The sequence below is a fragment of the Podarcis vaucheri genome (assembly GCF_965113315.1).
Source record: "Podarcis vaucheri genome assembly, chromosome: 14".
Lineage (NCBI taxonomy): Eukaryota > Metazoa > Chordata > Lepidosauria > Squamata > Lacertidae > Podarcis > Podarcis vaucheri.
Window position 1 is genome coordinate 8196474 of NC_138752.1, and position 14259 is coordinate 8210732.

Below are 14259 nucleotides of genomic sequence, written 5' to 3' on the forward strand. Positions count from 1 at the left end.
GTTAGTTGGGCAGCGCATGGTTGCACCAGGCTGCCATCCTGCTATATTTGCACTGCTGTGGGCCGTGGGAACAAGCAACAGCATGGCATCTCTGAAGGCCAGAATTGCTTCTTTGGGGAGTCAGCTGTTAAATAGTGGGAAAGATGGACGAAGGACACAGCTCTGTTAGATCCACAGCTCTTTATTACAGCAGTTAGAACTGTTCCTGGAGTCAGACTGACTGGAGCCTCGCTGGCTGCTTTATATAATACTAAGTAACTTGTAACAGTAACAACTTCCAACTAGCTAACCAATCAGTGAGCGACAGTTCTCAATCCTTCATTTGCATACTGGTGGCCCTGAGTGAGAACTGCAGCTAATCTTAATACATAACACCGCCATCCAACACTGGCCAGCAACTTTGCATCTCTACTGGGGGCTCTTCCAAGAACCAGCCCACGCCCCACAACCTCTGCCCCACAACCCTATCCTGCATTTCCTCCAGTCAGCTCAAGGTGGCAGACATGATCCCTCTGGCCACCCCTACCCTACAGGTCCTCACAACAGCCCTGTGAGGTAGGTTAGGCTGAGAGAGAACGATTGGCTCAAAAGTCACCCAGCGACCTTTTTGGCTACGTGGAGATTTGAACCCGGCTCTCTGCAGTCCTAGTCCAACACTCTAATATCAGAAATGTTTAAGTGGGTGATATTGTTGCCATAATAATATAGATCTGGAAATACCAGCTGCTGTCTGGAAGGTAAAACAATGGTATCACGCGGCTCCGTTCTCCTGGGAGGTGGTGCCATCAAATTTCGGGGGGGGGGGGAGGAGGAGGGCAGGGCCAAGCATCTGTTTTGTGTGCGAAAGGATGCAGGGTCAATCCCTGGCCTCCCCAGATAGGGCTGGGAATGTCTGCCGTTGGAAGCCCTCGAGAGCCACTGCTGGTCAGTGCAGATAGTATTGAGGTAGATGCCCTGGAAACTGGTCCAGGAGGGCAAATGGGGCACTGCCCCACCAACTGTCCCAGTCAGCCCCTACCTGCCAGCTGCCCTATTACCAGTCTAGGAGGTGTCACTGCTGGGTGGTTTGTCTCAGTGTGGCCCTTGTCAAACTCAGCCGGGAGGAGAAGACTACTTGGCTCTGCCTGTTCTAGCTCCCCCTGCTGTTGCCCTCCTGCCTTACACCTGCCGCGAGTCATCGCTGTCTAGATAAACCAATGGTCTGACTTGGCGTTAAGCAGCTCCCAGTGCTCCTATGTGCTGACAGGGGCTATCAGGTGCTCCTGCTCCTGCCTCCTGCTCCCCTCAGCAGATGGCCTTAATAGATCCCCATCTCAGCTGGAGTCAGGGGCTGTCCCCCTGTCCTGGTCCTCTCTGTTTTGAAAGCAAAATATACCTTCTTCTGCTTAAGGAAACACCAGTCTTCTGTGGTTAGGCTTGTACACACATCCGTGATTAGTAGGTGGCTCTGAATGGAGCTAGGGACGCGGGTGGTGCTGTGGGTTAAACCACAGAGCCTAGGACTTGCTGATCAGAAGGTCGGCGGTTCAAATCCCTGCAACAGGGTGAGCTCCCGTTGCTCGGTCCCAACTCCTGCCAACCTAGCAGTTTAAAAGCACGTCAAAGTGCAAGTAGATCAATAGGTACCACTCTGGCGGGAAGGTAAATGGTGTTTCCGTGTGCTGCTCTGGTTCGCCAGAAGCAGCTTAGTCATGCTGGCCACATGACCCGGAGGCTGTACACCAGCTCTCTCGGCCAATAAAGCGAGATGAGCGCCACAACCCCAGAGTCAGTCACAACTGGACCTAATGGTCAGGGGTCGCTTTACCCTTTACCCCACCCTCCGCTTCAATGAACAATGTGTGTCACTTATTTCCAAATGTGTGAAGCCAGTCCTGCTGCACAGGTCCGTGGCACCCCTGCTGTCTGCCCCCAAATCCTGCCCTGGTGGCACAGTTGAATACCTCTGCCATCTGAGGTAGGCTGAATACCAGTGGATGGTAATCTCCAGTGGGGACACTTGCTGTTGCCCTCAGGTCCTTGGCCACTATGGGAACAGGATGCTGGGTCACGTGGGCCTTTGGCCTGATCCAGCAGATCCTTTGTACATCCTTACGGGAAAGCCAAATGTTCAGGAAGGACAGACAGACCCCAGGGTTTGCTGATGCTTGCACCGTGTTGCGCCCCCTTCCCTGGCCTGCATTCCCCCCCCAAATTATTTTTGGCTCACATTGGTGTTTTCCTGCAAGCTGCATGGAGCAGCCTATGGCAAAGGCATCTATTTGAGCCCCATCTCCAGTATTTCCTTTGGATATTCAGGTAAGCGGCTCTCTTTGTCCCCTTCCATCTGTCAGTGCACCCCTTCGTCCTGCAGACATGCTTGCCGCGCATCCAAGAGCCGCTCCCCCCACCCCCGCTGTGTGTGTTTCTCCATCCACATGCTGGGCTCCTGGGGAGATTAAAATTGTCAGGGTGATGGTGGTGGTGGTGGTGAGATTGGCTGCCTATGTGCGTTGCCTGGCTGTGGACTCACGTAGCCTTGCAGGCATTGTCTTGAGATTCAGCTAGGCCCAACTGCTGCCTGGAGCTGGGATTGCTATAGAGTAGACCTTGATGGTGATCTCCTTAGTTTCTCCTCTGGGCACCCAAACTCAGTGGAAGGCACAAGCCCTTGATGTGCCTTCATCACAGCACTGATGGGCTGCAAGCAGGCCTGATGTTCTCTCTGTCCCCAGGAATGAGTTCCTTCCATTGCTTGGGAGAGGTGCAGACCATAGGAATAGGTGGCTTCTCTGGTGCTTATCGTGTCAGACAAGTTTGGTGTTTTTGTATCGTGTGCATGAGAAGGAAAGTGATAAGACTTAAGTAGCACACCTTCATTTCTTCCATCTCAGGTAGAAGGCAGGGCAACCTTTATCTGTGTTCTCCCTTACCTAGTGGATGATATATGTTTCTGTGGAAGAGACATGCTGATGAGCTTGCTAGTTGAGCTGAGACTGGAGCCCGGTGGTAGATCCTTATGCCGTAGTTCCTGGGTTCAATTCCCAGATTCTCCAGTTAAAGGACGTTGGGAAGTTGTGCAGATGAAGACTCCTGGAGAGCTTCTCCCAATCAGCATAGACTGCACTGGATAAGAGCTGAATGTCTGTCTTCTCATTGCTACATCTTTGGAGATCATGGGCCATTGTTTGTGTCTCTGGGCTCGTTTGCACCGTCCTCCCTGCACCAGCAATTGGCAGAATTCCTTGCTCATGCAAGCAGCCGGTCCTGGCACCCTGTGGGTTGCTGTTCTTACTCTCTTTATTGTCAATGCAGGGATGGGGAAAGGCCAGCACAGGATGCCCTCCAAGGATGAGCTGGTGCAGAGGTATAACCGAATGAACACCATCCCCCAGGTAACTGCCTGCATATTCTGCACAAGACTCTAAGCTTTCTTTATTTCAGCAATACGCTTTGGAGCAGGGGAAAGAGTAACCACCTGAACAAAGATTACGAACCACTGGTGGTCCGGGGGCAGGAGTTTGGGAACCCCTGCTCTAGTCCAGGCCTCTTTGTTCGGACACTGGGATTCTCCCTAGGCCACAAGTCTTTTCATAAGCCCTTGAGTGCTTTTGCCTGACTGAAATATGTCATTGAACTCTGGTAACAACTCTTGCTTGCCTGGGAGGGTGAAGAGAGAAATGGCCTGTGTGTTTGTATGTGTAGAAACCTCTGACTTTTTCATGACTGAAATGTCATCTGTTGTCAGGTGGAAGTCATATCCATTTGCTCTGCCCACTTTGGCAACTGTCTCCACTCACGATGGGGGTAGGTTACTGCTGGAAGGCTGCCCATGAGAGAATGTGGTGACCCTAGGCTTTCAAAAGCTTCCCCACCTCTGGTTTGTGTAACTCTAGATCTCTCTGGTTTGCTTGCAGACTCGATCCATCCAGTCCAGGTTCTTGCAGAGTCGCAATCTGAATTGCATCGCACTTTGTGAAGGTGAGCGGTGGGGCGAGAGAGGCACGTCAGCCAATGTCTCTCCCTCTCTTGGAGCTCCTTTCTCTCCACATCTGTCCTGACTCCTGCCTGAGCCCAAGTGCAGGCTACCAGGCCCATACAAATGCCAATTTAAGGAATGTGTGCCGGGGAAACCTGAAGCTCATCTTGCCTGATCACACCAAAGGTCCAGCAAACTGTCTCCAACAGCAGCCGGTTCCATGCCCTTAGAACAGCATTTCCCAGTCTGGTTCTCTGCAGTTATTCTGGACTTCAACTCCCATCAGCCCCATGCGAGCTTGCCCAATAGTCAGGGGTGATAGGAGCTGGAGTCTAGCAACATCTGGACAGCACAAGGTTCTTCGCTCCTGCTCTACAAATGAGTAACATTCTTTTTGTGTGAAAAGCGTCAGAAGTGGTATAGCAAACAGGAACAAAGGATGACAATGTATGGGATAAGAATCAGACTCATTGGTGTCTGTTTTTTTGCCTCCTGGGAATGACAATATTTTGTTAGTATGAAAAACTAGAGTTGTTCACGGTCTAGCCTAGTCTCTAATGCACATCTATGTGCACGTACGTCAGATGAGGGGAACCTTTGCCTTTGAAATGTTGCTGTAAAACAACTTCCATCAGCCCCAGCAAGAATGACCCATGGTGAGGGATGATGGGAGTTGCAGTTTGGCAACAGTGGAGAGCGGGGGGGGGGAGAAGGCTCTTCACACCAGATGTACGTGAACCTTAAGGCCCCATGGAAGGAAGGAATATATATTAAAAGCAGAACAAAATAGAAAAAATTGACTCCAACATTTTTGATTCAGAAGCATCCTTCTCTGAGCTTGGAGACTACATATTTATAATTTTCAGGGCTAATTACTGTTGGTATTGCCATCCTCCATTGGTTTTGTTTTTTCTAATCCAGGGATGAAGAGCCCTGTGGCCCTCCAAATGTTGTTGGATTCCAACTCCCATTATTCCCAGCCATCATGGGCAAGAGTCAGGGATGATGAAATTTGGAGTCCAGCAATATCTGGAGAGCCATGGGTACCCCATCTCTGGTTTGTCTTGAAGGCACCTAATCTGGTACCCGCTACCAGTGAATTCCATCAGTGAAATTATGCATCTTCCTTTGGTTTATCCTGAAACCTTTGACAATCTGTTTCATTGGATGGTCCTCCGTTCTACTATATCACAAGCAAGAGGACTGATGCTACTCACTGCCCTTCCCTTCCCTGTCCATAACTGCATAAATGGGTCAGTTGGAGGCAATATCCAGGGTTTCTGGTGCCAAAGTACCTGATCATCCTGGTTAGTGGGTGATATTGGCAGGCCTTGTGTGGTGTGTTCTGATTATGAGAAGACTGATGCCTTTCTCATTTGCAGTGATCACGTCAAAGGATCTCCAGAAGCACGGCAACATCTGGGTGTGTCCAGTGTCGGACCACGTCTGCACCCGCTTTTTCTTCGTGTGAGTGGTCACATTTCCTGGGTAGGGAAAGGGAAACTGTTCTATTTTGCAGAATAGGGAGATGGCAATGCCAAGGCTGTAGCCTTGGGCAGTGCCACCTTACCCACTGGGATTGCCAATAGCCCTGCACCATCTTGAAAAGTATGGTGGAAGAAGGCAATTTCTGAAGCAGTTTCTGTCTCCCTCACAGGTATGAAGACGGCCAAGTTGGAGACGCCAACATCAATACTCAGGACCCCAAAATCCAAAAGGAGATAATGCGTGTGATTGGCACTCAGGTCTATACAAATTGAGGGGGTGGAGGACCCTGTTCCTTAAGCTTGTGCCAATGTTGCCCCTGCCCCTCCATGGGTAGAAGGGAGCCAGAGGTCAGAGGCTGCCAACGAAGCGATGATAACCCTGGCTGGATGGAGACCTGGATCCACAGGAGGGGGCAAAGGGGCAACCAGCGTCATTTCTGGGCAGCAGAGGCCCCGGGAGCGCCTCTGGAAGGGTGGAAGCCTGCACCTAGAATATACAGAGAGACTCTCCAATGGGGAAACTTGGACCAAATCCCAAGGACAGTTGGGGTGGTTGACTTTGCGCTCCCACGTTTACAGTGACAACATTTTTAACAATGAAAACAAGCAAAAAACAAACAAACAAGAAGAGACAGAGAGAATGGGAGAGAGTGAGAGAGCGCAAATGGTTTTAGCTTGTTAAAATTCTCTTTAAAAGAAGAAGCTCTGATTGCACCTGCACAGACTCTGTGTGTGTGTGTGTGTATGTGTGTTTGCAGGCACTTGTGTGTGTGCCCAGCAGATGTGCCATTTCCTTTATTTCCTTTTGCCCATGAGGTCAGACCTGTGACCTCGACGTGACCTGTTTTTTGTGTGGTCATTGCCCCAAACTTATACACAGGTTAGACGATGCCCTATCTTTAAAATGAATATTCATTCTACTTCCTTCACGGGGAGGTTGTAAGACGACATGAAGCATTCATCCTGATTTGCTTGCACTCTGATTCTGCAACTTCCCACTAATCAGTTTTTATCTCACACTTTTTACTGCATTTCCCTGTCACTCTCCTAACTGCAAGAAGTCAGGGGTTTTCTTTTCTTTCTTTTTTTAAAAAAAGATTTTCTTGTACCAGTGTATTTTAATCCACTTAAATTATTCAGGCCTATTTCTCTGGTATGTGATATGGAATCCCTCCCACAAAATACTGTCTGTCTGGAAGTGGCCAAGGGCACCAACCCAAGTATGATATGTATTTGTGTTGTCCCTGTCCACTTGTGCTTGTGCTGGCAGCCATTGGAAGTGGTTGGGCAGAAGACAGGGAGACTAACAGCAGGTGGCGCCAGAGCCAACGACAGACTGAGCCAACGAATCCTTCTTTCTGCTCCGTTCTGTTAGGGCAACTGTGAGGCAAAGGAGCAGGAGGCTGACAGGCAGTGCCACCCCCTGACTGACTGCAAGGAAGAAGTCAGGCAGGTGAGGGCAGATTGAGGACGTGCCCCATTCACCTAGATGGATTAACCTCCACTGGCAGTAGATCTGAAAACTGTGGCTTTGGGTCTATACGTTGGACAGTGGCCTCTTCCAAACAACCTATTCATTAGGCATTCATCCTGATTTGTCCACAGGCGAGGTCGTAAGATCAAGCAAGTGTCTGGCCACACTTTCAAGTGCATTTTCTGGTCCCTATTGCAAAAAATCCCATTATTATTATTATTATTATTATTATTATTATTATTATTATTAGGAAGGGGGTTTATTGCTCCAGAGCACCACATCATTTCCATTGTGCAACCTGAGTTTGCCAGCATGTGGCTGGACCCCGTCTGAGAACAGCGACCGCCTTGAAGTGCCCAGTGTTTTAGATCTCCGTCACTCTCCCAAGCTGAATTGTGTTTGAATGAAAAATAGACAACCTCTTTGTATAGTGTATACTAAAGTGGGGGATGCCGTAGATGTGAAGAAGGGAACTTGTCTCACTGAAAAGCAGCTCAGTGGTGGACCACATGCCTTGCCTGCAGATGCTGGCCGATGAGTTGGCCACTCTCTCTGTTCTCTCGGGAGGTAATATTGGAGGCCCGGCAGGTCCCACTGGCAGCCTGCTGAGGATGCTGGGTGTTTATTACCCAGGGCCTGCAGAGTAGATCATACTGGGTTAGATGTGAAAGTGCTTTGCTGGGTACTGTGGAGCTGCAGTCCTTGTTTCCCAGCATATTAGTTGCTGGGTGTGGGAAGGTGAATGTGGTGCAAAAGCATTGGCAGGAGCGCCCGATCTCCCTGTCCCTTCCCTCTTCCCATTCCAGTAAACAGCAGTGACTCTCCTGCAAGGAAGTGAGCAGAGTGGCTCCACCTCAGCCAGCGAGCTGCTTCTGGATAGATGGAGAAATATTTTGATGGGCCCAGCATCAGGCAGCTTTCCTGGGGTGCTTTTAAACACCTGTATTATATCCATGGCATATGTTGAAAGGGCAAGTGAATCCTATCACAGTGAGGATGGAGCGACTCCCCTACTAAGGAAGGTTACAGTATCTGGAACTTTTTAGTTTAGAGAACAGGCAAGTAATCTGCGATGTGATGGAAGCATACGAAATCATTCACGGTGTGGGGAGAGTGGGCAGAGAAAGGTTGTTATTCTGTAAGACTAGAACTCCCTGGCATCCAATGAATGTTGGAGGATTTAGGGCAGACAAAAAACCAAACAAACGTCTTCACACAGCGCATAGTTAAACTATGGAACTCCCTCCCACAAGAGGCAAAGACAGCCACCAATTTGACTATTAATTGGCTTTTTGTAAACCATTTTGAGGTGTGTGGGTTTCTTGGGTTTCTTTTTTACAATCAAGCGGTGTACAGTGGTACCTCGGGTTACAGATGCTTCAGGTTACAGACTCCGCTAACCCAGAAGTAGTGCCTCGGGTTAAGAACTTTGCTTCAGGATGAGAACAGAAATTGCACGGTGGTGGTGCAGCGGCAGCAAGAGGCCCCATTAGCTAAAGTGGTGCCTCAGGTTAAGAACAAGTTTCAGGTTCAGAACGGACCTCCGGTATGAATTAAGTTCTTAACCCGAGGTACCACTGTATACATTTAAATAAATGACTGTCAACCATGATGGCTTTGATCTGCACCCACTGAGGAATGCAGGTGGGGAAAGTGCTGTTACGTTCAGGTTTTGCTTTGAGGCTTCCCACAGGCATCCGGTGGGACAACAGGATGCTGGACCAGACGAGACCTTGATTTGATCCTGCCGGCTTTCTCTTCTGCTCCTTCAACAGTCATGGCTTCCCACAAAGAATCCCGGAACTACATTAGGTTAAGGGCTCTGAGAATTGTTAGAGAATCCCCTTTCCCCTCCGTGGAGCTATAATTCCCAGAGTAATTTTACAATCGACCTCCCCTTCCCAGGGAACTCTGTGAATTGGAGCTGTGGGCAGGTAACAGGGGTCTCTTTACAACTCCTAGCACCCTTGGCTCCCAAGATTCCTTGGGGGAAAGTGACAACCACACTGCTTTCAATTTTTAGTGTGGATGCAGCCTGTGTGTCTCCTTCATCTCTCCTCTGCCCCCAACAAGGCTGTGTGTGTGTGTGTGTGTGTGTGAGAGAGAGAGAGAGAGAGAGAGAGAGAGAGAGAGAGAGACTCTCACAGGTACACTGTGCCAACTGTTTACCTGCACAATCTCAATGTGTGTGGGATGACAGCTCTCAAACCTCCAGGGGGTGGATAAGGAACCCAAATACAATCTTATCTGCAAACCTTTAAGTCTGCACCATTCATAAACGGCTGCCAGTCTCTATCTGGGATGGATTCGCTTGAAGGACATGGCGAAGCATATGTGCTCAGGCGAAGGATGTATGATGGCATGACTCAAGTTACAGGTCCACATGGACTCTAGCAGCTCAGCAGTAGATCACAAGATTTGCAGGCTCAAGCCCTGGCCTCTGAAACCCAGAAGCACCCCTGCCAGTCAATGCAGAGACAGTACCAACTTGCATGGACCAGTGGTCTGACTTCCGATGATCTACTGAAGCAAAGCAGAGACCCAAGACTGAGGCTGCCTTCAGACAACCATAGAATTTAGGAGTTGGAAGGGACTCTCAGGTTCAACCCTCTGCAATGCAGGAATCTCAACACTCAGTCCCCCATCCAATCTGAAACCGTACTGGACCCTAATTAGCTCGGCAAACATGCTTGTAGTTTTATTGCCGCACCACTAAGATTCCCCCCAGCATTTCCTTACCTGATAACTTCTATATTTTACATGATCTTTCACATGGCATTCTAGCCACTTCTGAAAAACTAGCAGAATCGAGCAGTTTATAATTCATCTCTAGGTTATTTGCTTCTCTCCACCCCCCCCTCAAAAAAAGAAAACCCGTTTGCAACCCCATTAACCAAGAAAATTGTGGGAGTTTGGCACTGTAATTTCATGTGATGAAATTTGGGGCGGTATTCTAGCATTCGGTATTTTCCTGCCGCACAAAATTTAGCATGGCATGGTGGCATGTTGAATAAAAAAGCCACCGTTTCATAATGCAACTGGCAATGCCGTGCAGGAGTACATTAGAAAGTGGAATAAAAGTGCTAGCATTATAATCAGGAAGACTTAATCTCCACGTCTTACCTTTGTGGGTTGTGAAGGCTTCACAGCGCCAGTGGGTGAAAAGGGGATTACAAAATACCATAGTTCCCCCAGTTGTCAGTAAGCACATCAAGATTCCTCTTGTGCAAAACCATATTTGATTCATGAATGTTGGGAGCTGCCATATCCTGAGTCAGACCAATGGTCCATCTGGTTCACCTACACTGACTGGCAGCATCTGGCTCAGGTTTCAGGCAGGCGATTCCCCCAGGAGGAAGAGGAGTTTGGATTTGATATCCCGCTTTATCATTACCCTAAGGAGTCTCAAAGCAGCTAACATTCTCCTTTCCCTTCCTCCCCCACAACAAACACTCTGTGAGGTGAGTGGGGCTGAGAGACTTCAGAGTAGTGTGACTGGCCCAAGGTCACCCAGCAGCTGCATGTGGCGGAGCGGGGAAGCGAACCCAGTTCACCAGATTACAAGTCTATTGCTCTTAACCACTCACCACCCAGCCCTACCTGGAGATGCTGGGGATTGAACCTAGGACCTTTCATGTGCAAGACACATGCTCTGCCACTGAGCTATGGCCCTTCCCCCAAATGGCTCAGTGATTAGGGGCTAGGCTGCACCATGACTAGGGGTTAGCCTGATCAAATGCAGTGGGGCCTTCTCTTCTAGATCAAGGGAATCTAGATCAAGGGAAGTAATAGTGCCACTGTATTCTGCTCTGGTCAGACCTCACCTGGAGTACTGTGTCCAGTTCTGGGCACCACAGTTCAAGAAGGACACTGACAAACTGGAACGTGTCCAGAGGAGGGCAACCAAAATGGTCAAAGGCCTGGAAACGATGCCTTATGAGGAACGGCTAAGGGAGCTGGGCATGTTTAGCCTGGAGAAGAGGAGGTTAAGGGGTGATATGATAGCCATGTTCAAATATATAAAAGGATGTCACCTAGAGGAGGGAGAAAGGTTGTTTTCTGCTGCTCCAGAGAAGCGAACACGGAGCAATGGATCCAAACTACAAGAAAGAAGATTCCACCTAAACATTAGGAAGAACTTCCTGACAGTAAGAGCTGTTTGACAGTGGAATTTGCTGCCAAGGAGTGTGGTGGAGTCTCCGACTTTGGAGGTCTTTAAGCAGAGGCTTGACAACCATATGTCAGGAGTGCTCTGATGGTGTTTCCTGCTTGGCAGGGGGTTGGACTCGATGGCCCTTGTGGTCTCTTCCAACTCTATGATTCTATGATTCTGCACCTGCCAGCTGACACATTGCTCTTGCTGAAACGTCCTCTTCTACACAACTATTAAAGGAGCCCTGTCTGCTCCTTTATCTGGTCACATTAATAGTTCTCAGCCTAGCAGTTTACATGCCAAGCAGTACCACCCATGGATCCTTACACGGGTGCAAAGGGACCTGTTGTGTCATCACCAGGGCAATTAATGCTTCAGTCCTGCAAGCTGCTGCCTCAACAATTGGATTCCAGGGACTGGCAATGAATCGTGGCAGTTTTAGAGATGCTGGAACTACAAATGTGGCTATTTGGAGGGTTTGTGGCATCATTTTGCCCAGCGGAATAAAGATCAGGATGAGGATTCTAGAGCTCTGGTTATTAATGGCAGCTTTAATAGGGGGTTACAATTGGGAGTGGGGTGAAGAGCAAGGAGCTCCAGGTGCCAGAAGAAACAATTATTTCAGGCCTGACACATTTTGGAACACCCCTTTGGGGACACATTTTTAATAGCAACCATAGGAGTTGGCGGAAACCCTCGCCAAAGACCACCCTTCCCTGGGTTGCGTGGCAGAGCCCACGCAAAGGCAGCAACGATGGTGGTGGGTTCTGGCAAGACCTGACAATATCTTGCGGAGTGCACAAGATACTGGGAGATTTTAGCGATACCTTGCGAGGGTTCAGTGAGATCTCTCTGGAAACTGCTGCTGCCTTACTTTTCTGTTGGTGACAGAGGCAGCTGAGTGGGCAGGGTACCTGCAGGGATGCTGCCTCCTAGCTTACGCTGCTTGAGGCCACTACCTCAGCACATCTCATGGGTGCGCCAGCCCTGTGTTTTTCCAAAGGATTACTCTGAAACGTGTTCTCTGTGAGAACGTTTACTCCCATGCCTAAGTAAAGTTACCCAGTTTGGCTTCTGTAGACTTTTTCATACAAAAAAAACACACCATCTAATCTCCTGCCAACCTAGCAGTTCGAAAGCACGTCAAAGTGCAAGTAGATAAATAGGTACCGCTCTGGTGGGAAGGTAAGCGGCATTTCTGTGTGCTGCTCTGGTGCGCCAGAAACGGCTTAGTCATGCTGGCCACATGACCCGGAAGCTGTATGCCAGCTCCCACGGCCAATAAAGCGAGATGAGCGCCGTAACCCCAGAGTCGGCCACAACTGGACCAAATGGTCAGGGGTCCCTTTACCTTTACACCATCTAATGTTGATCTCAGGGATGTAGAACCTTTGGCTTTTCATGTGTTGCTCGGCTACAACTTCCAGCATCCCCAACCATTGGCCATGTTGCCTGGGGCTGATGGGAGTTGGACCCCAGCAACATATGGAAGGCAACAGGTTCCTCATCCCTGCATTATTATTATTATTATTATTGTTGTTGTTGTTTAGTTGTTTAGTCGTGTCTGACTCTTCGTGACCCCCTGGACCAGAGCACGCCAGGCACTTCTGTCCTCCACTGCCTCCCGCAGTTTGGTCAAACTCATTCTGGTAGCTTCAAGAACACCATCCAACCATCTCGTCCTCTGTCTTCCCCTTCTCCTTGTGCCCTCCATCTTTCCCAACATCAGGGTCTTTTCCAGGGAGTCTTCTCTTCTCATGAGGTGGCCAAAGTATCGGAGCCTCAGCTTCAGGATCTGTCCTTCCAGTGAGCACTCAGGGCTGATTTCCTTCAGAATGGAGAGGTTTAATCTTCTTGCAGTCCATGGGACTCTCAAGAGTCTCCTCCAGCACCATAATTCAAAAGCATCAATTCTTTGGCGACCAGCCTTTTTTATGGTCCAGCTCTCACTTCCATACATCACTTCCCTGCATTATAGGATTACATAATTACTCTTCATTCCTATTCTCCATCTGCTAAAGAAGCCTGTACCTTTCACCTAAGGATGAAAGCAGAACTAACAGTTGGAAGGTCTTTGGCTCAATGGTACAGCAATTGCTTCACATGCAGAAGGCCGCAGGAACAACCTCTGGTATCTCCAGGTAGGGATGGCAAAGACTTCTCCCTGAAGCCTTGGGTAGCTGCTGCCAGTCAGTGTAAACATTACTGAAGTAGATGCACCAATTTGTATTTAGGAATATAGGGAGCTGCCTTACACTATCTCCTAGTGATGCTTTCCCTGATTTTGTAGTCTTTATTTTATTTTATTTGAGGTTCAGAGAACAACTCTCAATAAGAGACTCACACACGAACAATCCGGGCAAATTCCCACTGGACTGTGCTTTATTTCAGTCTAAGCAGAATATCATTTAACTACAGAGCTACAGAGATAACAATGTCCATTTTGTCTTTCTTTATTATACTACAAGAAATCATAAGAAAGATCCGTCAAAAGAATCGTAAATCCACTGGAATGCCAAAACTGCTCCCCCTGCAAACCCCGGGAGGCAGCGTTCCTTTTTGGAATGGCTGAAACAGAAAGCCCATTTGGGGTGGGGCGGGGCAAGATGCCTCCCCCCCAAAGTCGTGGAACTCGGTGGGAAAAGACACATGCTCAGAGGCCAGCAAGTGTTGTCCTCCTGAGACCCTAGTTGGGCAGGTAGCCTTCCTACATAAAACCAAGACTGACCAGGAAGAGAATAGTAGCGCAAAGCAATTCATTAGATCTTAGCTTTTTGGTGAGTCATCAGTAGGAGTCAGCAACAGCCTTTGTCCTTGGGCGTTCATCTGGGGGTATACTGGGGCTTCAATCCTCTTTATCTCCTCCACTTATCCTTGGGCAAGAATTACTTACCTCTTACTAGTCTTCTCACTTGCCTCGTTCCCCTGGCTTTTGCTAGACCCAGGTAAAATTTTTGGAGTGCCTAGGACAATTTTGTCACTGGCCTCCTGTCAAAGTGTCAGGAGGTTACTCAGAGGGTCCAAGCTCCGTATCTTTTGCTCTGGGTTCTAAATCTCCTGCCTCTTCAGCATCAATGCAGTGCCAACAACAGCCCACCCACTCACCATCTTGAGACCCAAATTTGCATTTGTACATATGAATCAACATACGCAAATTTGTGCCACACAAGCCTGTGCCCTGAATCTT

At 48.9% G+C, this 14259-nt stretch overlaps 1 protein-coding gene across 5 annotated transcripts in view; it reads left to right on the forward strand.

Moving 5' to 3' along the window:
• PARP6 (poly(ADP-ribose) polymerase family member 6) overlaps positions 1-6159 on the forward strand; it is a 61753-nt gene extending 55594 nt beyond the window's left edge. For 4 of the 5 annotated variants that reach the window (XM_082198521.1, XM_082198522.1, XM_082198523.1 and 1 more), the window contains exons 19-23: positions 2229-2298; positions 3295-3374; positions 3897-3960; positions 5341-5425; positions 5616-6159. In XM_082198521.1, the coding sequence (XP_082054647.1) occupies positions 2229-2298; positions 3295-3374; positions 3897-3960; positions 5341-5425; positions 5616-5718 (402 nt within the window). In that variant the 3' untranslated portion in view covers positions 5719-6159. Of the gene's footprint in view, positions 1-2228; positions 2299-3294; positions 3375-3896; positions 3961-5340; positions 5426-5615 lie in introns of those variants that run through there. The other variant, XR_014213411.1, reaches the window with a different exon arrangement.
• Positions 6160-14259: the final 8100 nt, after the last annotated feature.